The 24,449-nt window shown below is 39.8% G+C and overlaps 1 protein-coding gene across 1 annotated transcript in view; it reads right to left on the bottom strand.

Annotated features, from left to right (window-relative positions):
- The window catches only part of LOC127653736 (espin-like protein), a 54,195-nt gene that overhangs the window by 15,009 nt on the left and 14,737 nt on the right, over positions 1-24,449 (bottom strand). The window contains 5 exon segments of the mRNA XM_052140524.1: positions 1,014-1,125; positions 14,558-14,689; positions 14,808-14,990; positions 16,155-16,341; positions 21,622-21,812. Coding sequence (XP_051996484.1) covers positions 1,014-1,125; positions 14,558-14,689; positions 14,808-14,990; positions 16,155-16,341; positions 21,622-21,812 — 805 coding nt within the window.

Below are 24,449 nucleotides of genomic sequence, written 5' to 3'. Positions count from 1 at the left end.
TTAAGAATAAAGCAGTAAAGTTAAGATCAAAGTCCATTTGTGTCCACAGTACATTGTCTGCAAAGGCTTGAACTTTCATGTTCATATTCATGTCATTTCACAGTTATGCCACCATTAATAACACATTGATCATCAGTGTTTCAAAGGACCAAGTCACCACTTTAGTTGAGGGGCTACACACATGATGAAGTCATTAAAAGATAATGCTTAGTTAATGATGACTACTGTATTTGAATGTCAACAGAATTGGTGTGCTATGTGCTGTGATTGGCCAATTGTGGGGTCTGTCCAATTACCTGCAGGCTATGAAGAAGACATGAACATGCTGGATAACTCAGATCATAATGAAAACACATTGATCATCAGTGTTTTAAAGGACCAAGTCACCACTTTAGTTGAGGGGCCACACACATGATGAAGTCATTAAAAGATAATGCTTAGTTAATGATGACTACTGTATTTGAATGTCAACAGAATTGGTGTGCTATGTGCTGGGATTGGCCAATTTTGGGGTCTGTCCATTTACCTGCAGGCTATGAAGAAGACATGAACATGCTGGATAACTCAGATCATAATTCAGAAAAACAGTTCTCACATCAATTGATATACAGTTCTAGCCTGTATGCATGTATGAGGTAATGTGGATTTTTGTATATTCCTTTAATAATTCGAAGAGTAGTCCTGCATGCATGAATTAATGCTTTTTTTTTATGCATGAGTTCATGATGATTCATGTACCATAACCGTAGCTTTATCCACAATGGATAGTAAAGACCAATGTTTTTTTTGTGAACAAAGAAAACATCATGATCATGCGTGATAAATCATAATTCATGATGATGTACTCATCTTAGTTAATGGTTTAATTAAGGTGTTGTTCATCCATGAAGTCATTAATGAAAACGTTGAATTTGTGTTAGTTCCTGAAGATTCATGAAATATTAACGCATGAATTAATGCCTAATTCATGCATGAATTAATACATGAATTCATGATAATTCATGTAACCTTACCGTAAAGTGTTACCGTAATAATCTGAGCTGGGTTGCCGTGACACATCCAGTCATCTCGCAGCTCTTCCTCTATAGGACAGTTCTCCTCCAGAGGCTGAGCAGCTGCCCAGAGCTGCAATAAAGAGTTTTATCATCACATAATACATACTAATTCAGGTAATGTGTCAAAGCAAACTATTTTACATAGACCTGTAAGGAATTGCAATGAAATCCCACACTACTGCCATTTGATTAGCCGCACATAATCATAATCATACACTTGAACAACAGCTATTTGCGGTGTTTTTTGTACAATGTTGTGTTCCACACAACAATATGTGGGAGTTATGGTAATAGGGGGCCCAAGCTGGGGGGCAAAATAGTTGTACCTGAGCCCAACATCTAGATTCTACTTTACCAGAGGGAAAAGGCAGAGTATATGGAAACATTTAGATCACCCCTGATGAAACTGTTATATCCTAATGGACTCCATGCAGAATGCATATCAAATGTGTTCTCAAAAGGCTCTCTCTCTCTTACAAACACACACACGCACAGAGCATCAAAGGGAGCACTGATATGCCGCAGCATGCTATTTTGCAAGGTGGTCCACCCAATTTCCTCTTGCATGGCACTTTGATGTCCCAACAGCACGAAATGCGCTGTGACACAGCTTGAGCAAAGGCAGGGATACATTTCCCAGAACTTATTCAATTTATAAACAGATAAACATAGGGAGGGGTAATGTGCTTATATGGGGCAAAACTACATTAACGAAGTGGTCTATTGTCCTTCGTGACCTTTTAGCAACAGCTCAGTTCCTCACTCACGATCAGGATGCATCTGCTTCTTCGTGAAGGGTTAATTCAAAGCCAGTGGACACCGTGGCACATTTGCTTTCCATCATTTTATTCTAGCTTAGGCAGTGGATGCTGGAGCAACACAGTCCTTCCATTCCCTCATCTGCCTCATGGGCCACACAGATGCTGATAGAGAGGATACAGGAAGAGACTACAGGTAAAGCCATAAATCCATATGTCCTTTGTGGTGATATGTTGGAATCTGATGTTGAGCAATTTCAGAGTCCTTAATTTGTAATGGTTGCTCCGGATAGTTACTCTGGAAAAATGCAACTTGGATAAAAATCCCTTGCAAGATCTTTATCTTGAACACATGCAGCAGAATCATTAATAGGTCAGTTGAATAATCTTAAAAAAGTTGCAGCAAAGGAGAGACAGTTTAAAATTTCCTAATGTTCTGTTCCTCATCTGCCACTCACTCAATGATGAGTCGAAACTGAGAGTTTGACTTTCTTGAAGACCTTGGTTACCTCTGAACTTGAGAAAAGGCCCCGGACATACGGGTATAAAAGGAGGGAATCGTGCATCTGTTTATTCAGATTTCTTCTTCGGAGCCGAGGTCAGCAAGCTGAGATCACTTCTGTTCCACTCACCTCTGCAGAGCGTTGCTGTTGGATCTACGGCACGTATCAGTGGCTTTCTCCTTCTCTGAACGCCAGTGCAGCTTTGCCCCTGGGCACTTCGACAGCGCTTCTAAAAGAGAATATTTTTCTAAAAGAATTTATTTCTCTAAAATAGCTCACAGAGTCTGCCTACTCTCTTGGACCCGCTGAGTTGGATGATGAATTCACCGCTGCAATGGAGAGCGTCCTGAAGTCTGACAGACTACTCGACTAGACTGCCACCTTCGGGTCGGCACACCTAGTCTGAGGCTGATGCCCAGATGTCCAACATTCTTGCCCAGGCTGCCACGAGCGTGGGGTTGGACTGGAACCCTCTGTCCTCCCCACAGCCCTCAAGGCTAGATGATTGATTCTTCAGGTCCGGCGCTGCTCACGCTTGGATACGCTGCTTACACCTTTCACTGTCCGCAACTGATCTCCTCGTTCATCCGCTCTCACTTCCCTTGATGGCCCACGGGTACTCAGAGGTCCCCCAGGTGGACAGAGCAGTTGCGATCCACCTATGTCCGGAAATCGCCTGGTGATCCCCACCAAGGCGGCCTGTGGGATGACGTCGTCACCGACCGACAAAGCCTACAGCATCACCGGACAGGCCGCCTCCACCCTGCATGCCATTGCCCTCCTGCAAGTCCACCAGGCCAAGGCACTTAAAGATCTGCACTTGGGTAGGCCTGACCCTGATGTGCTGGAGGAACTGCGCTCTGCGACCGGCCTTGCCATCCGGGCCATGAAGGTCACAGCATGGGCACTCGGGCAGGCGATGGCTACCCTCGTGGTCCAGGAATGTCACCTGTGGCTGAACCTGGTCAAGATGCGGGAGGTAGACAAAGCTCGCTTTCTCAACACCTCCATCTCCCAGCTTGGCCTATTCGGCGACACTGTCAATGACTTCGCCCAGCATTTTTCGGCGGTAAAGACACAGACGGAGACACACCATTTCTCACATCATGCCTCGCCGCTGTTCCAGCACTGGCCCTGCTCCGTCTGCTTGCCAAGGGCGGCCCCCTGTGGCTTCCAAATGTCAGGAAACTCCGCCTCAACCTAGGCCCATCTCTCATCCCCAGCATTGAGTGCCCCGCAGGAAGCGCACGTCCCCATCTCTCGGATGTCCTCGAGGACCCGGAAGGTGTTCCTGCGACGGACAACCCAGGGAACAAGACGTTTGCTCTGGAGCTGGTAAGCAGACCCCCGGTGGAGGGCCGGAAGGAGAATATTTATTTACCCTCATTTCCTTTTCCGCACCCCCTACGGGCTGGGGTAACCACATTCTCAATAAAAGAGCTATTTTCTCGATCCCTGGGTCACCTGGCATGCAAACCGTGCAACCCGGTGCAACACTCCGGCAGTCCCTGTACCCACGACTGCTGTCCTGTTCTGATGAGTTCAGAGGACACCTACACAGGATCCTTGCCGGGTGCGTGGAGCAAGGTAAGTGCTTGCCTAAAAGAGACTTTTCTTGGCACCAAGGCCTCGGGACGCGCTTTTGCCTCCTGACGCAACACTACCTACTCCGCCCCGCTGCGAAGCCCCACCAGGTACGTCAAAAATGATCGTCCCCTTAGTGCCCCTCGCACGGAGCTTGGACGCATGGCTTTCGCTTCCCAACCCATCACTGCGGTGGTCGCACCGCTGGGGTTGATGCATATGAGACCACTTCAGTACTGGCTTCAGACTTGAGTCCCGAGATGGGCATGGCACCGTGGCACATACAGTGTGTTCATCACCCCCGCCTGCCATCAGACTTTCAACCCCTGGACAGACCTCTGTTTTCTGCGTACAGGTTTCCCCCAACAGCAGGTGTCCCCACGCATTCTGGTCACCATAGATGCCTCCAAACAGGGTTAGGGCGCCGTGTGCAATGGCCTGCCTAGAGTTGCTGGCTGTAATTCTTGCCCTGCGGAGGTTTCTCCCGCTACTTCGGGGCCAGCACTCATATTCCGGGCAAACTCAACATGGCAGTGGATGTGCTGTCGTGACAGGGCACGCTCAGTGGTGAGTGGAGGCTTCATTCTCAGGAGGTCCAGCTGATTTGGGTGTGGTTCGGCAAAACACAGGTAGACCTGTTTGCTTCCCAAGAGACCTCCCACTGCCCGCGCTGGTACTCCCTAGTGGAGGCTCTCCTCAGGATAGACGCGCTGGCACACAGCTGTCCCCGGGGGCTGCTCAATTACGTATTTACCCCAGTAAGCCTACTTGAACGGGTGCTATGCAAGGTCAGGGAGGATGAGGAACAAGTCACTCTAGTGGCCCCCTATTGGCCCATACAGACTTGGTTCTCAGATCTCATGCTCCTCATGACAACCCCTCCCTGATGAATTCCCCTTAGGAAGGACCTTCTTTTTCAGGGACGGGGCACCCTCTGGCATCCGCACCCAGACCTCTGGAACCTCCACGTCTGGCCCCTGGACGGGATGCAGAAGATCTAAGTTGTCTACCACCTGCTGTCATAGACACAATCAACCAAGCCAGAGCTCCCTCTACCTGGCAACTGTATGCTCTGAAGTGGCTCTTGTTCTCAAATTAGTGTTCCCAATCTGAAGAGATACGCAGTCAGGTCAGTGCTCTCGTTTCTGCAGGAGAGGATGGAGGGGAGGCTGTCCCCCTCCACCTTGAAGGTTTATGTAGCCGCTATATCTGCTCACCACGATGTAGTGGATGGTAAGTCCCTAGGGAAGCGCGATCTGATCATCAGGTCCCTTAGAGGCGCCCGGAGGCAGGCCATGCCTGTTCCCCTCATGTGATCTCTCCGTGGTCCTTTCAGGCCTCCAGAGACCCGCTTTCAAGCCACTAGAATCAGTCAAGCTCAGAGCTCTCTCCTGGAAGATGGCCCTCCAGATCGCACTCACTTCCATCAAGAGGGTTGGGGACCTGCAGAGCTCTCGGTCAGCAACACTTGCCTGGCGTCCGGTCCGGCAGACACCCATGTCTTCCTAAGACCTCGACCGGGATACGTGCTCAAGGTTCCTATTCCACTTGCACATAGTGCCTTTCCCCTCCACTGAGGTGATCACATGCACTCTTTCACCTAGGAGAGTCCACTAAACTCGCACTCCCTGGATGTCCTTCTTCCCTAGCCCTCTGGTCCGTGAATTCAGCAGAGGAATTCCCCGACCAGACCCACTACGTGTACTAATTACTCTGCAGTGGAATACGTGCTCCACTTTTTCTGCGGTATGGTCCAATGTTTTCATAAGGAAAAAATTTCCATTATTTGCTTAATTTATGCCCTGGAAAAATAGGTGACAATACACTCAATTAATTTATTTTCTCCGGATCATAAATGCTCAGTAGTTCATGTATGTTCAGAGTAAGAGCTCTGAATCACGCAGACATTCAGGTAGGAGGAAAAAAGTGGGACAACTGGGACACTTAAAGGAATGTTCTGGGTTCAGTCAAGCTAAGCTCAATCTACAGTATATGTGGCATAATGTTGATTACCACAAAAATTTATTTAGACACATTCCTCCTTTTCTTAAAAAAAAAAAAGCAAAACTCGATGTTACAGTGAGGCACTTACAATGGAAGGGAATGTGGCCAAATTTTGGAGGGTTTATACAGAAATGTGAAGCTTATAATTTTATAAAAGTACATGTATTAAGTCTTCTGTTAAAACGTGTTTATTATTTGAGCTGTAAAGTTGTTTAAATTGTAATTTTTTTGTACAGTCGTTTCAGGGTTTGTTGATGTTACATCGTCATGTTAATGAAGTTGTAAAATTGGTTATAACTTAACACAGAAATGGTTTGTAAGTGATTTTATCATGCTAAAATCATGTTTGCACACATATCCTTTATGTCTTGTGGCTATAATTCTGAAGGGAGTATTTTAACGTAAAAAATTGGCCCCCATTCACTTCCTTTAAAAGTGCCTCAATGTAACCCAGATTTTTAGTTTTTTTAAAAGGGTGAACGAGTCAAAATAATTTTTTGTGGTAATCAACATAATGCCACAAATGCTGTCATTTGAGCTAAACTAGTACTGAACATGGAAGATTACATTAACTTAACCAACTATCATTATGTATATACTCTTCCTTTACTAAAAATAAGCATTTATCCTAAACTAGTGTGTTTTAAAAGTAGTGACTTTTTGTTGGTATATTAGCGCAAATCAGCCACTTGATTGAAGCTAGCCAAGGTAAAAGAAAACACGACCCAGACTAAATTAAACATGGGTTCACCTGCAAGGACAAACATGGTTTGTACTGACTACAATTTAATAATAATACATTTTATTTGTGGGCACCTTTCAGGACACTAAAGGACACCTTACATGTACATTAAAATACACAAACAATAATTGCATTACATAATCTAACATGATAAATGAAACAAATACAAATACACCAAGACAAACAAATGCAATTCTTAAAAATCAGAAATAAGATCATCTAAAATAATGGGTTTTGAGATGTGATATAAAAGTTAGCAGAGTAGGGCTATTTCTTACATCTTGTGGTAGAGAATTCCAAAGACAAGGAGCAGTATAACTAAAAGCTCTAGGCCCCATAGTAGTCAAACGTATAGAGAGTACAGTAAGAGTAAGGGGAAGAAGAAGATCTAAGGAATCGGTTTGGTAAGTAAACATGAAGAAGATCACGTAAATATGAAGGTGCTAAATTATGAAGTAATTTAAAATAAAATCTTAAATTCTATCCGGTTTTTGACTGGCAGCCAGTGAAGTTTTTGGAGTACCGGAGAAATGTGCTCTATCGAAGGTGTTCACATAATGATCCGAGCTGCAGAATTTTGGACCATTTGAAGATTGTGCAGAAGTTTTTGTGGGACTCCGCTAAGAAGAGAATTGCAATAGTCTATACGAGATGTGACTAACGCATGTACAAGAACAGCAGTGCCATTAGCCGTTAGAGATGGTCGAAGGCGATTTATGTTAAGTAAATGATAGTATGCTGACCGAATAATGTTATTTATATGTGCTTCAAATGTTAGAGTAATATCTAATATGACACCCAGACTCTTAACATGAACTCAAGGAAAAACAACTGAATTTTCGATAATTTTTACATTTAGATTTGGTGCCCATTAGTTGGATCTCAGTTTTGTCGCTGTTAAATTTAAGAAAATTACATGTTAATCATGATTTAATTTCTGTCAGATCAATAGTGACAGAGGCTGTATAATTGAATTAGGCTTAGAAGACAAATACAGCTGGGTGTCATCAGCATAACAATTGAAATGTATTCCAAATTTACAAAAAATGTGTCCTAAAGGTTAAAGGTAAATAATAAACAAAAGAGGGCCCAAGACTGAGCCCTGAGACACACCAGTAATAATCTCTGAGGTCTGTAATCTAAAACTTTTCATTTGAACAAATTGTGTTCGACCAGATAGATATTATCTAAACCAAGTCAAAGGAATACCAGTAAGACCAATGGAAGTCAATCTCTCCAGTAGAATGCTATGTGAAACTGTATCAAAAGCAGCACTTAAATCAAGAAAAACAAGTATTGATAGAAATCCAAAATATGTTTTGTCCAATGAAATATTGAAACAATTTACAAAATGTATGTTTTATTTTCATGTTATGTTATTAATAGACCTTTTTCACACTCTCTTTGCAGCTGTCGTAGGAATCCTCTCGCAGCTGTGGTAATTCGTTTTTTAAAACTAATTCCAGGGTAATATAACACAAAGCAGATTGCTATACATTTACACTCAATATTTAAAACATTTATAATATAAACAATTTTGTGAGATTAACACTGATAAATAAGGCAGAAACGCATCATCACAGACTCTCGAAAAAGGTATATTGTATGTCCAATGTAAAATCTGGGTCCTGAAGCAAAACCAGTTGAAAAAGGAAAAATATTATGAACTGAATGATTGATAAAGATTCCAACAGCAAACACTGAATATACAGTTGCACATAAAGCTCCTATGACCACATTGCAACAAATAATTTCCTCTTCAAGTCCCATTCTTTTTCTTATATAAAAATAATAAATAAATCAATTTACTGAGTTTTCTCTGACGTCAAAGTATTTAAAAGATTAAACTTCTAATAAATGTAATTGGCTGTGTGAACAGGTTAAAAACCAGGAAAGATTTTTGTCATTGTTCATTCTCTATTAAATGGTAATCGCTGTTTCATGTCAATATCAGACCACTGTAGGTCAAACACAAACGGAACATTCTTAAAATATGACTGAACGTTTGTTGCGAAACATGTTTAAAGATTTATCATAGTGGACTTTATCTTAGAAACTCATAAAAATCTCCCTTACCACCCCCTATTGGATGATTAACTCCAGCATGTCTATAAAGGCTGCACGCTGACTCCAAAAGCATGCATGATTAAACTCCCTTAACTCCACAAGCATGTTTTTATAATACTTGAAAGTTCCTGCAATAAACAAATCACAGAGCTAGGCTGTACACCCCACAAGAATCATCTATCACTAATTCAATTATTTATTTATTTTGTACTGAAATAAACCTTAAAATAAAAGCAAGAAGAGACACATTTAGGACAGCTGGCCTTTAATTTCCATGCCTGAAGAGGACATGAAATAGCATAGATGCACATTGTAAAATAAACCCTTGATCAGTTCATTTGATTGCAGCTGTCTCACAGAGATGGCACTCACACTCTGTGCGGAGGGTTGTGCTCAGAGAGGGTGACCTCTTTGGGATGAAACCAAAACATGAGGAAATACCTAGCACGCAGCTCTCTGGACAGTGGCCCAAACAATCAATTACAGGCACTGTTAGGAAATGAGATGGCCTGTCCCAAGCCTTCTGAGGTGGAATACAACCTTGTTGCAACTTGCAATTCTGATGACCAGGGTATATATAAAAAAATGCTTTATTCCTGAAAGAATGTTGATTTGGAACTTTTAGAGCCTTTTCCACTGGAAGGACTGTCTGGGAGCAAATTTTAACGAACACTATATTGATGAAGTTATTCAAATTGCAATGACCAGAGACATGGGACCATCTACTGCCAACCGTTATGTAGGGTACATAGGTAAAATGTGGCATTTTCTGAGATTTTTCTGTCATAGGAGTTGATTTAAATATGGTACAAATGGCTATATCAGTTTCATTCCATAATAGTTAATGATGTAATTAATGCTGTTTTAGGAACAGAAGAATAATCACAATGATTGATGATTAAGCTTAAAGGAATGGTTCACCCAAACATTATAATTCTCTCATCATTTACTCACCCTTATGCTATCTAAAACTCCTGTGACATTCTTTCTTCAAGATTTTTTGAAGGATGTTTGAGGTGTTTTTGTCCATACAAGTCAATGGGGTCCAACATTTTCAAGCTCTGGAAAAGACATACTGTAAAGGCAGCATAAAAGTAATCCATACAATTTTTTTTTATTCTGTTTTTTGGAAGTGATACAATCAGTGTTGGGTTCCTTTTTAAATGTAAATCTTGACATCTTCAGTCTCATTGGTGCAATCATAAGAGAAGCTCATTAACACCTCCTTGTACAAGAAGCATATAGCTTGAAGGCTCAAGCGAGAAAATTGATGTGTGCATGATAAAAGTGAACGTTCTCAGAAAGTGAAGCTTTTGGGTGAAAAATAACTGAATTTTCACTTTGTTCCTCACTCAAAGTGATTATATTGCTTCAAAACACATGGATTAAACCACTCGAGTTTTATGGATTACTTTTATGCTGTTTTTATGTATTTTTGGAGCATGAAAGTTTTGGATGTTATTGAGTTAAGAAAAACACAAAGTCTGTGTGTTCTGTAGAAGAAAGGCATATGTGTTTGACAGCATCAATTAACTGCCATTGCCCCTAGTTTTCATATCCACCTCAACAGACCGATAGTCTCAAGAAAAATCGGTGACAGGAGGTTGAATGTTTTGTCTGCTAAAATCGGACTATGCTTTTCGGATTTCCGAACTGGCCCCAATTTTCTGAAACATTTAATTAACCCAGACCCTAAACTTAACCCTAAGAGTATAGAGCCAAAAACTGCATTCTTTCAAATTTATCTCACTAGTAATAGATCAACAAGGATGTGACATCAAAGGTAAAGCACAGGCAATTTTCGAAGCATGAACATTCGCTACAATGTGGCGCTTGTCCGGAATTTGGGGTATTGTGGTCCCTTTTTGGGAGGCAAAACATTTGGAACTAACACGTTGATTTCCTATGTGATCATGTTGACCTCAACAAAACACTCTTATTGTTTAGTTTAGCATTTTAAACACATCATCCAGATCATGACATGGTTTTAAGGAGGGAGCCCTACTTTTCTTTTTAGATTATTCTTCAGTTAGCAGAAACTTTTATCCAAAGCAACAAACATATTTTTTTTGTTTCTCATATTCTTTTTTGTTTACATACAGTTATGAGGAACAGATGAGTTGCTGCAGGAACAGATGTGTTAGAGTGGAAGTAAGGTTAAAGGAAAAAAGATAAACAATCAGATGCACATCTGAAGCTAACAAACATCCTGTTCTCTAACCTATTTGATCGATTGTGTATCTGTTTCCAAGCATTAGAATGTTACAAACCCTGAAACTAAACCCTGTGGATCCCATAACCAGCTCAGCCCCTGGCCCTCTACTTGAGCTAGGCTGCTGGTGAGAAGGTAAATGATACACCCCTTGCATGTAGAGACTACGACCGGCTGGATCTGATGCTTCACCTGCCTTCCTTCACTAATTAGAGCTCTATTGTTGAGACAGGTCAGTTTAATTTTGACATCTAGTGGTGTTTTGAGCCTCTCACATCAATATATGAGCAATTGATTGTTCATTTATTCATGCCCATGTTGACAGGCAGCTTATATTACTGCATTAGATCTATTAAAGAGTGTGGCCAGGGTGACTGGAGACCAAGTAATTAATTCATACTAAGGGGGTGTGAAATATCAGATATGATACTTTAAATTTAATGAAAAGTTTTAATTTAATTCTTAACTGGCTTTAAATGCTTTTTCTACACATTTTAACATTTACACCACTGTATAAAGACCACTTTGAAAGTCGTACAGTTGAAGTCAGAAGTTTACATACACCTTAACCAAGTACATTTAAACAAAACTTTCCCTGTCTTAGGTCGCTATTTTAAGAATGTGAATGTCCAAATAATAGTAGAAAGAATTTGTTTTCAGCTTTTATTTCTTTTTATCATATTCCCAGTGGGTCAGAAGTTTACATACACTTTGTTAGTATTTGGTAGCATTGCCTTTAAATTGTTTAACTTGTGTCAAACGTTTTAGGTAGCCTTCCACAAGCTTTTCACAATAAGTTGCTGGAGTTTTGGCCCATTTCTCCAGACAGAACTGGTGTAACGGAGTCAGGTTTGTAGACCTCCTTGCTTGCACATGCTTTTTCAGTTCTGCCCACAAATTTTCTTTTGGATTGAGATCAGGGCTTTGTGATGGCTTCTCCAATACCTTGACTTTGCACCCCCACAACATGATGCTGCCACCCCCATGCTTCACGGAAAAGTCTCACCCTTTTTCCTCCAAACATAATGATGGTCATTATGGCCAAACAGTTAAAAAATATATATTTTATCAGACCAAAGGACATTTCTCCAAAAAAGTATGATCTTTGTCCCCATGTGCACTTGCAAACTGTGGTCTGGATTTTTAATGGCGGTTTTGGCTTCTTCCTTGCTGAGCAGCCTTTCAGGTTATTTTGATATACTTACTTGCGTACTATTGTTTGTACAGATGAATGTAGTACATTCAGGCATTTGTAAATTGCTCCCAAGGATGAACCAGATTTGTGGAAGTCCACAATTTTTTTTCTGAGGTCTTGGCTGATTTCTTTTGATTTTCCCATGATGTCAAGCAAAGAGGCACTGAGTTTGAAGGTAGGCCTTTAAATACATCCAGAGGTACACCTCAGAAGCTTATTGGCTAACTGACCAAAGGCTTGACATCATTTTATGGAATTTTCCAAGCTGATTAAAGGCACAGTTAACATAGTGTATGTAAACTCTGACCCATTGGAATTGTGATTGTGTCAATTAAAAACAGTCTGTCTGTAAACAAATGTTGGAAAAACTACTCATGTCATGCACAAAGTAGATGTCCTAAACGACGTGCCAAAACTATAGTTTGCTAATATGAAATTAATATAGCACATATATTCGTTTATGTTCCATTCCAAAAAGGAAAATATTTGTTTTGAAATATCTAACAAATTGCAATGAAATTTCCAGGTTCAACTTCCAGCCCAATATCCAAGTCGTTCATGGAAATAAACTGGAATTGACCTACACTCCATTTACAATAGAAGTCAGTGGTATGCTTACAATTCAACAGCTGAGTAACCAATATAGTCCACTGAGGTTTGCTATATCATAAATTTACAGCATATCCCTATACAACATACTTAAAGGACATTAATATTCAGCTCCACTAGAATTTGTTCATATGGATTTTAGATCACATGTCAGGATTAGTTTGTTAAATGTGTTTTATCAGCTGAGCAAGGTATGTTGGAAGAAATCCAAGAAATAAATCTGAACTCAGTGAATGAACTGCAAAAACAGGTGCTATTTCTATTGCCCATTAACGTAGATGGACAATGCACAGTTGTGATATATAATAAACGAAAAAACATGGGCCTACACCAACAGAACTCCACAAAGACTGATCTATCAGCTCAGTGCTCTAAATCTGAAATCCATTTCCATGGCCTACGTGGTTCAGTTGGTGAGCCCGGTCCCGCTCCACCACAATGTTCACCCTTTAAAAATGCATGACTCAAATTGAGCAGCATCTTATTTACCTTGTCAAACAAGAAGGCTTAAGGCAATTGAGATTATTAAATGTACTGTACTGCACACATAAGCCTTTTCTCAGAACATGGACACTACATGACATATCCTGATCAACAGATTCTGCCGTGATTCATTTTTCAGGGGATCTTGACGGGAATGGGCATGTCAGTCAAAAGAAATGAGTCACACGAGTGGGCACTCATGATGAACTATCCCTTTAAGGGCAAGAAATTGATCACTGATGAGAGCTTTTGCTTCCTGGGATTGTATGACTTACTTTCTTCCATGGAATACAAAAGGTGATGGTAGCCTCAGTCACCATTCACGTTCATTTTTTTTCCATACAATGAAAGTGAATACTTACATATTACTTACAACAATGGCATTGTGCCTAACATCTCCTTTATGTTACATAGAAGAAAGTTATACTTGCTTGAAACAAAAGGAAATTTTTTTTCCATCCAATGTCAATGAATGGTTACACAGACTAGGTTGTCAAGCCTCAAAAAGGATGCAAAATCATCATAATCCACATACAACTCATGGTTTACATTCCAAGTCTTCTTAAACCATGAAATGGCTTGTGCGAGGAACAGACCAAAATTGAATGTCATTATTCAACTAAAATCTTGAAATCTGCCCTAGCGTGAGAGAGAAGAGAGACGCTTGTTCACACTGGCTCACAATTTAACTTTGCACACAAAGGGGTCATGACATGCCTTTTTTTAATTTATTTTTTATAAATATGTTCCATGAGGTTCACTTATAATATTAGTAAAGGTTTTTGCACATAAAATATGCTTATATTTGTAAAACATGATAATTTTCCACTCTCATTCTGATGCTTGGTTTTGGTACTGCTTCTCCTTTAAGACTTTAAATGCCCTTGCCATCTTGTGTGTTGTTGTTGTAGTCGTGTTGTTGTGGATGTGGTCAAATACAAATGTCTGTGTGAAATCACAATGTGGTGAAAGTAAAGTGTCATAAAGTGTCATATATATTGTATATTTATATCTAAAATAATCTGACTACAAATGGCATTTAGAGTACATTTTTGTTCAACTGTATTTAGAAGTTAGTTCAGACATCGCTTCAGACTCGAGTTTAAAAAGCACCTTTTAAAATGACACAAAAAAGTAAACAAATCCAAAACAACCAAACAAACAGTACAATAATATTTTCATTCAGACTATGTCATATGTCAGTGATTTCAATATTTCCACAAACAAGATATGAGCAGCATTAGATTTCAAATAATGGGCAGCTTTTAACATTTGCGAGCCATAATCACTAACCCTAATGGATTAGCAAATTTATCCACTGCTCTTGTTAAAAATGAAATCTTACATTTCTCTCCACAGAGCGAAGGTATCTGGCACACTCAAAGTGGCCGTTGTATTCGGCCAGATCTGCAGCTGTGAAGCCGTCTACGTCTCTCTCTTTTGGGCTGATTTGGTGACTCAGGAGGATTCGACAGCACTGGAAAATGATGTATAACGTCCAATTTCATAACTGTACACATGATTTAATAACACAATTAATGTCAATTGTGATTCAGTTTTAGGCACATGGGACTTGTAGCCTAATTTAGGCCTACCTCTATCTCCCCATTCTCTGCTGCATCATGCAGAAGTGTGCCACCCCAGTAATCCTTCTTGAACTTTGATCCCATCTGTAGCAACCACTCCAGGATGCGATGGTGCTCTCCACTGGCAGCAAAGTGTAAAGCGGTCGCCCCTTCATTATCTTGACTAGACAGGCTAACGTCTGTGAAGGAAGCCTGCAACAGAGAAATCACATCGAACCCTAATGAAGTACATGTAAACCTGTAGTAGATCTGTACTTAAGTATGACACTAGAGCATGGAAAGTTAAAAGGATAATTCATGCCCAGAAATAAAAATTCTGTAATTATTTGCTTACCCTCACATTGTTCCAAATCCATATGACTTTCTTTCTTGTGCAATACACTAACAAAGAAATGTAAAGGGGTCATGGCATTAGGAATCAAACTGTCCTTGATCTTTTAACATATAAGAGGTCATTGTACTATAAAAACACACTGTAAGTTTCAGAACTCAGAACTTCCTCCTTACTGCAAAAAGAGTGTTTATTGAAAGCAAGATGCAAAATGACACTTTCACCACATTGTGATTTCACACAGACATTTGTATTTGACCACACCCACAACAACACAACTACAACAACAACACACAAGATGGCAAGGGCATTTAAAGTCTTAAAGGAGAAGCAGTACCAAAACCAAGCATCAGAATGAGAGTGGAAAATTATCATGTTTTACAAATATAAGCATATTTTATGTGAAAAAAACCTTTACTAATATTATAAGTGAACCTCATGGAACATATTTATAAAAAATAAATTAAAAAAAGGCATGTCATGACCCCTTTGTGTGCAAAGTTAAATTGTGAGCTAGTATGAACAAGCGTCTCTCTTCTCTCTCACGCTAGGGCAGATTTCAAGATTTTAGGTGAATAATGACATTCAATTTTGGTCTGTACCTCACACAAGCCATTTCATGGTTTAAGAAGACTTGGAATGTAATCCATGAGTTGTATGTGGACTATGATGATTTTGCATCCTTTTTGAGGCTTGACAACCTAGTCTGTGTAACCATTCATTGACATTGGATGGAATTTTTTTTTCCTTTTGTTTCAAGCAAGTATAACTTTCTTCTATGTAACATAAAGGAGATATTAGGCACAATGTCATTGTTGTAAGTAATATGTAAGTATTCACTTTCATTGTATGGGAAAAAAATGAATGTGAAGGTGACTGAGGCTACCATCACCTTTTGTATTCCATGGAAGAAAGTAAGTCATACAGGTTTGAAACAATATGAGGGTGAGTAAATGACCAATAAATTAATTAATTGGGGTGAACTAGCCTGTTAAAATTTCATCTGTGTGTAAAGTTATACTCACAAGCCATACCACCAGAGCATGGTTGCCCATATGAGCAGCAGCATGCAGTGGTGTCATGCCATCTTTGGCTCTTAGATGCACATCGGCCCCACAGTCTTTTACCAGATACTCCACTACATGTAGATGTCCCTCCTGGCATGCCAGATACAGTGATGTGGCACCCATTTTAGTCTGTCGATTAACACACCTGAGAAAAGGTGCATACACTCACCTAAAGGATTATTAGGAACACCTGTTCAATTATCTAATCAACCAATCACATGTCAGTTGTTTCAATGCATTTAGGGGTGTGGTCCTGGTCAAGACAATCTCCTGAACTCCAAACTGAATGTCAGAATGGGAAAGAATGGTGATTTAAGCAATTTTGAGCTTGGCATGGTTGCTGGTTCCAGACGGGCCAGTCTGAGTATTTCACAATCTGGTCAATTACTGGAATTTTCACGCACAACCATTTCTAGGGTTTACAAAGAATGATGTGAAAAGGGAAAAACATCCAGTATGCGGCAGTCCTGTGGGCGAAAATGCCTTGTTGATGCTAGAGGTCAGAGGAGAATGGGCCGACTGATTCAAGCTGATAGAAGAGCAACTTTGCCTGAAATAACCACTCGTTACAACTGAGGTATGCAGCAAAGCATTTGTGAAGCCACAACACGCACAACCTTGAGGCGGATGGGCTACAACAGCAGAAGAACCCACCGGGTACCGCTCATCTCCACTACAAATAGGAAAAAGAGGCTACAATTTGCAAGAGCTCACCAAAATTGGACAGTTGAAGGCTGGAAAAATGTTGCCTGGTCTGATGAGTCTCGATTTCTGTTGAGACATTCAGATGGTAGAGTCAGAATTTGGCGTAAACAGAATGAGAACATGAATCCATCATGCCTTGTTACCACTGTGCAGGCTGGTGGTGGTGGTGTAATGGTGTGGGGGATGTTTTCTTGGCACACTTTAGGCCCCTTAGTGCCAATTGGGCATCGTTTAAATGCCACGGCCTACCTGAGCATTGTTTCTGACCATGTCCATCCCTTTATGGCCACCATGTACCCATCCTCTGATGGCTACTTCCAGCAGGATAATGCACCATGTCACAAAGCTCGAATCATTTGAAATTGGTTTCTTGAACATGACAATGTTACTAAAATGGCCCCCACAGTCACCAGATCTCAACCCAATAGAGCATCTTTGGGATGTGGTGGAACGGGAGCTTCGTGCCCTGGATGTGCATCCCACAAATCTCCATCAACTGCAAGATGCTATCCTATCAATATGGGCCAACATTTCTAAAGAATGCTTTCAGCACCTTGTTGACTCAATGCTACGTAGAATTAAGGCAGTTCTGAAGGCGAAAGGGGGTCAAACACAGTATTAGTATGGTGTTCCTAATAATCCTTTAGGTGAGTGTATATACAGGCTTGATTTCATACTTTCCAAATGAGCGGTAGAGGTTGACTGATGTGAATATGAGCTGTGAGTGAAATTTACAGTGAAATCCTTTCTCCACACAGGCTATTGGTGTTCCCATGTCATTATCTATGGATGAATGCATTCTCCCTTCTATCAACCTCTTCACCACACTACTCAATCGTTTGCATTTCTCTGTACTGCTGTGTCACTGGCCATCTCAACTTGTGTGGCCAGCAGGATGAAATTCACTCATTCACTCAAGATTTTCTCATGTGCTAAAGGCATCTTGAAATATAAAGTCTGGTTAGATGTACCATCTGAACCATGAGATTACCAATTTAAACTTAAAGGGAAATAAGAGAAAAGGAAGGTGCTTTTCAACCAGATTCTGTGAATGTCTACGAACCTGTTAAACCAATTACTGTCTACCCATTAATCATTGGGGGTTTATGTGAAGTTCATGGGATCTTTAGTGTCTTTAAAGGCCTCATCTTATCAAATTATATCCCTAGCCCAACAGTTTTGAAAACACTATCAATAAACTGAACACTTTAGCCAAATACATTTTCTCATAAGTTTATTCTTCATAGAAATTGCATCCTAGTCAGACATAATGGATAAAGTGTCAAGAAATGAAATAGTTTCCATGTAAATATACTTTCCCGGCAGGAAGCTGAAAAATTTGGGAAGATATGGGGTGGACATATTATTTTTAGTGTTGGCTCAAGTTAGAGCAGGGGAGTCATTATACTGATAATTAAACATCTACAATTCAAATGTCTCAAACAGATTAAGGATAAATTAGGAAGAGTTATTATTGTTTTAGCATTCAGGGGCAAAGGTTGAATTTGGCTAATATTTACGCACCTAACGTTGATGATCAGGGCTTTTTTATAGATCCTGAAGGCATGTTGCAAGCCACTGGCACCCATCATGATATAATATTGGGAGGAGACTGTAATCTATTGATGGACACTGTCCTTGATCATAGTGAAGCAAAAGTGTGTAAGCCCCCTAGAGCAACATTGACACTTCACAGGATGTGTAAAAATCTTGGACAGATACTTGGAGACTTTTGAACCAATCTGGTAGGGACTATACATATTTTTCATCCGTCCATAAGATTTATTCTAGAATAGAAACATCTGAGTCTCAGATCACACCCAGGTGAGTTTAGAGGTGTTGCCACATGAAAATAAATCATATAGATGGCCTCAGAGAATTTACCTGATTTAAATACAGATATAATACCATTTTGTCATGGAAAGTATAGTTTTGTCTATTCAGGGCAATACAGTCTTACTTCAAGTCGAGGGACAAAGTTGGGATGCTTTTGGCTAGATATATAAAACAGAGGGAGTCTTTTTCTACCAATCCCTCAGTGAAATATGCTGGTGGTGAAATATTTACCTTGGCCATTAATATTAATAATGATTTTAAAGAATTCTATCTTGATCTCTATAGTTCCACATCTTCGTCTACTGATGAAGATATTAGAAATTTTGTGGAACAATTTGAACTCCCTAAACTGACGACTGAGCAAAGCAATTCTCTTGATTCTGAGATAACATTGGAGAAGCTTGGTGAGGTAATTAAAGCCTTGCCTACAGGCAAGTCTCCGGTGCCAGAGGGTTTTGCTGCTAAATTTTTTAGATCTTATTCTACAGAACTGGCTCCACTTTTGTTAGAAGTTTATACAAAATCATTAAAAAATGGAAAGTTTCCGCCAACAATGACACAAGCCCGGATAAGTCTGATTCTTAAAAAGGAGAAAGATCCAAGCGAGTTCAAGAGTTACCATCCAATTCCCCTGATCCAGCAATACATAAAAATATTGGCAAAAATCCTGGCAAACCAATTAAGTATGACATCTCTTATACATATAGATCAGGTGGGGCAGCTCTTCTTATAACATTAGGTGTTTCATCAATATCATGTTGTCAGCGGCGAAAGATCAGACTCTGGTCGCTGCCATCTCACGCATAGGCCGATCGACAAAGGTGGGCTACGCCTACCCAAAATGTTTGTTTTATTATTATGCATACGGTCTTAGACATTTGGCTTATTGGTTGCTTCCACCTGAGAGAGCCCCTACCTGGTTTTGTATTGAACAGGAAATTCTTGCCCCAATTTTACACTTGCAAAGCCTTTCTGTCAAACTAATCTGAGAAGTTAAGTTACACCCCGTTATCATGCATTAGCACTCAGTATGGCCAAAAGTGTCCAGTGGATGTTTTTTCTTTAATGAATAGAGTGAACACCAAACAAACAGGAACAAATGAAACCAAAACACGAAAAAACATCAAAAGAATAAACACAGGCTGGGGAAACATCCACGAAAGGCAAAGATAACATACATCAACATTCACATTCAATAAAAAAACGACCGACAAGGGAATGGAGGAACAAACAGGGTTTAAATAGACAGACACAGGATGATCACAAACGACAATCAGGTGCGAACAATGACAGAGTGCTGGCAGTGATGAGGGCCGGGAATTGTGGGAAGTGGAGTTTTTGACAAAGACTAGTGAAACACAGGGCAGACAACAAGGGAATCGTGACAATTTATTTATTTCTGTGTGAATGTGCTTATGTGACCACAGGAGTGTTTGTTGGGGGTTGGGGTGGCGTTGGGTATTGGGAGGGGTAGTGATGGGGATTAAATGTAAAATGTGTAAAAAAGTTAATCACAAAAAAACAAAATCTGAATAGTCAGATAAACTGTTAACTATACATTTTAATGAACATCAAATTATAATAGATTATAATAATATCATAATAATAAATTACATTTTACCCCCAGATTTTCAATTTCATGGACATTTGTTTAACTGAGCAGTTCTAACACTGTTTTTCCCATGCCTGGTGACAGCACATTGTGTCACCAGGCATGGGACCGCCGCTGGGACAACCGCTGCTTGGTTTCTATTTTTGGGGACATGGTGCTGTGTATTGCTCTGCCCACAAAGAAATATAATTCTCCTTATAACTGTTCAATAAACATCATATTTGCTCAGATCGGCTGTAATTGTTTTGCACAGCATTTTCCCTTCCGTTGTGAACAGACCACTTACATGATGCTCATTGCGTTGAGCCTAGGTAGGACACAGTTTTTTGGTACCCACAGATTCCAAGAACATATTAAAATGTTAATGGAGCTCAAAATGCATAGGTTTAGCATATGTTGTGCTGCACTGTTGTCTTAAAAGTGACTGCACAATCCAGGACAGATCTCTTTAGGTGTTAAGCATGAGGATTGGGACTTTTAGTACAGATATATTAAGATGCAGTGCTGATATTTCACTTTGAGCATGTTGTGACATGTGAAAGACAGGGTACATCCATTATACACCAGTTCTCTGGCACTAACGTGGGATTATGTAACTATAAAGGCTAATATATGCACTCTGCCACATGTTTACTTCCTGTTACACTACCTGAGGAGGGCATATGCTATGAGACACCCACATTTTCATGAGAGTAACAAAAGGCAGGAAGCATAGAGAATGTGGATAAATAACCTGATATGATAATTGCTATGATAAGTTGTTTTTAAAATGTTCTTTGGCTTCATTACATAATACATTGGGTCAGGATAAGAGGACACCACAAGAATTATTACATTCAAAATAATGATGTGTGGTAATAAATGTAATCTCTGATTACCTTAAAAAGTTACATTAGGATGTTCTTAAAAATATTATTGTATTTCTAAAAAAGTTTTTTGGACATTCTGCTCCAATTCCATTAATTGAGTGAAATCGCCTAAAGGTCTCAGATTTGCAGATTGAATTGTTCAATAAATTAAATGAAATCATACCACCATAACAAAATATCTTTCTACTTCAGATAAATGTTTGGCTGTACTTTCATTGGATCAAAAAAATTTCATTTTTATTTTCATAATTTGTACAACACAGAGAGTGGCTCCAACAAATAATGCAATGCAGACAAAGACTTGTGACCCACAAGAACATCTTGTCACATTTGTCTTTTCATACCCCTCTACCACATGAGATTAACCTGTATTGTTTGTGTGTCTAAACTAGTAACACTGTACCCTGAAGCTTGACCATTCAGCAACTTCAGACAGGTGAGGTCTCCCTTTGCTGCAGCATAGTGGGCTGGAAGAGCACCAAAGTTTGTTTCAACTTCTGCTCCATCTCCATAATCCAGCAGCCATTGGACAGCCTCCACCCGCCCAAACCGTGAAGCAAGATGGAGCGGAGTGGCCCCTCCTGAATCCTGGTCCTCAATACACACACAGACAAGAAAGAATGTTTATAAAAAACAAAATAAAAAAAAAACAGGTATTTACAAAAAGTTTGTTTTTCTTCATTGAGCAGAAAAGGCTAATCAGTGAAATTCCTTTAAGGACTGTTTGGCAGTTACAGGGTCATGAAGATTAACACACTGATTTTTTTAAAGATGAAGTGTGTCGTTTCTGCACAGCTAGTGTCACCAAATGAAGTTGAATTAGCTCTGAATAAGACCCACCTGACCAGAATTGCAAATAAAATTGCAAACTTAGTGTCTATGGAAGTCATGTGTGTTTTGGTAGCCTTATGCAGAATTTTTCACATTTTCTAAAAAAAACTAAATAGCACAATACATAGGACTTCAATTGAAAACTAATTAAATTCTAACAAAAATAACCTATATCACTTCCTGCTACATAGTAGCCCTATTCTTAATCAATGTAAAAAGCGTAATTCTGTCCAGGCAGGTTCACTTTCCATGAGGCAGCAAACGCTACAGTTTGCTACCGTGAAAAATAATCTGGAATCATGTGTAGCAGTCACATTAAGCCCTCTTTGCAACCTGAACTTCATCAGACTGTCGATGTGTGACACCAGCGGTGATGCAGCACAGCAAATGATGAAGACAGGTGTCTCGAGATGTGTTTAGAAATAGTAAAGCTCTTTTAAATGTAAGGCGCAATGATCAAAGACGTTGGTCCAGTGTGTGTTTACATAGAAAAACGATTTAAAAACAGAGCAGGTGTGAACAGCCCGTAACTAACCCTATAGCCTGCTTTCAAAACTGACCCGAACCTGGCCCAAAACCTTATGGTTTGTCGGGTACCGTCGGACTCCGATCGGGTTGAAGACCTCTATACACGTGCAGAATAACTAAATAGTGATTTTGGTATTTGAATAACATGCACATCCCAATTAATAATGCATGATTTTGGATTGGTTCATAATTAAAAAGTACATATCATTTTATAATGTGAAGTCATACAAACTTTCTTTCGTCTATTTGAAATATCCAACCAAATCTGCCAAGCGTCCTGCAGCGTTTAAAGGTGAACATAGTCACGTCATGGGGGGCCTCCACGGTGTACAGGCCCATGGGCCTCTCAGGTCTTAATCCATCCTTGGCTGGCCTTGAGTGATGCAATCACACACTGAGTGATGGACATCATTTGAAAGCGAAGAGCACGAGACCTAGCTGACAGAGTCGGCTGTCATTATGTCCTCTATTGCCATTGAGAATGAGAACCTTATAGATTTAAAAACCCAAGAAGTTCTGCATGATCGTGTGATTGATTACTTTACTAAACAGAAAAGGAGGGCTGATTTTCACTTCAAGTAAATTGGTAACTGCATTATTAGAGCAACATCTGGAGTTTTCTAGGTGTAAATTAGGCTGCTTGAGCATTCAGTATCTTTTCAAGTTTTGAAAATGTATCGAATATCCTGACGAAACAAAACTTTTTGAAAGCAACATTTAAGTTGCAAATATTATTAGATACCTTTTTCCAGGTATTGTAGAACTCCTTGGTAGATTCATATGAAAAATTATAATTTTTGAATGTCAGTTTGGGAGACATAGCCAACACTTATTGTTATTTCACAAGTATTTCACAAAACAATTATGCTGCTTTTAAAATTAGGCTGGCTTGAGCATTCAGAAACTTTTCCACTTTTGGCTTTCATGCATGGACGAGTTTTTAAAATGTCAATTGGTGATATTATTTGGCTACAATGTTATGTATGATGTCCAAAGGGTGTCTTATTATTTGTGAAACTGTGCTTTCTGTGTTTTCATGAATCGCAATGATGGCCTAGACTTAAAATGCACGGGTCACCAATGATTTCGAATGATGCTGTATCCAAGCAGCTAGGTGTCATTGTAAGTCCAAGATGACACAAACATAAAAGTTACTGAGTGCACCTTTAAATAATGTGTCAGCTCTCATACCAAAATGAACATGTTTAATGTCATTAAGGACACCTAAATTTGCTCCCAGGTAAATTAATTTTAATAACTTAATGCTTAATTCTTGTATTGATTCAGATGATTTAGATGTCGTAGTAAATAAAGAGTTTACATTATATGGAGATAGAATTGTTGCTTATTAATATACAAAAGGAAAGAGATTTACAATTAAAAAGTTGGTTCACAAATAAATTGAATGAGATCCACAAATAAATGTTAGGAGTTTTTCACAAATAAATATAATGAGATATGTGTGACACTCCTGTTCTACCCGCTCTGTACGGGACTCAAACCAGCATCTCCGCATGTGAGGTGGATGCATTAACAAGGATGCTAAAGGCCACAGCCTCTAGCATCAGTCGCTAGTGCACCTCTGGAGGTCAGGAGAGAGAGGTTTGTACACATTGCACAGCTATCTCTGAGCTGGCCACCATTACATATGCAAATTAAAAAATTATTTACAAATATATTTTTTAACTCAAAAATACAACTCTGTCCAGCATTCATTTGTGAATCACGTGCATTTCTTTTGTGGTTCGCTTCCTGTGCATTTGTGGATCGCTACATGCATTTGTCATTTTTGAAACAAATCTAGCATCAAGACATGCACACAAATCTATAAATAGGTGGACTCCATCCATCGACTACTCAAGCCAATCAGAT

This window comes from Xyrauchen texanus, chromosome 13 (genome assembly GCF_025860055.1).
Source record: "Xyrauchen texanus isolate HMW12.3.18 chromosome 13, RBS_HiC_50CHRs, whole genome shotgun sequence".
Lineage (NCBI taxonomy): Eukaryota > Metazoa > Chordata > Actinopteri > Cypriniformes > Catostomidae > Xyrauchen > Xyrauchen texanus.
The sequence above is the reverse complement of the archived record's forward strand: the minus strand, read 5'-3'. Positions and strand labels throughout refer to the sequence as shown.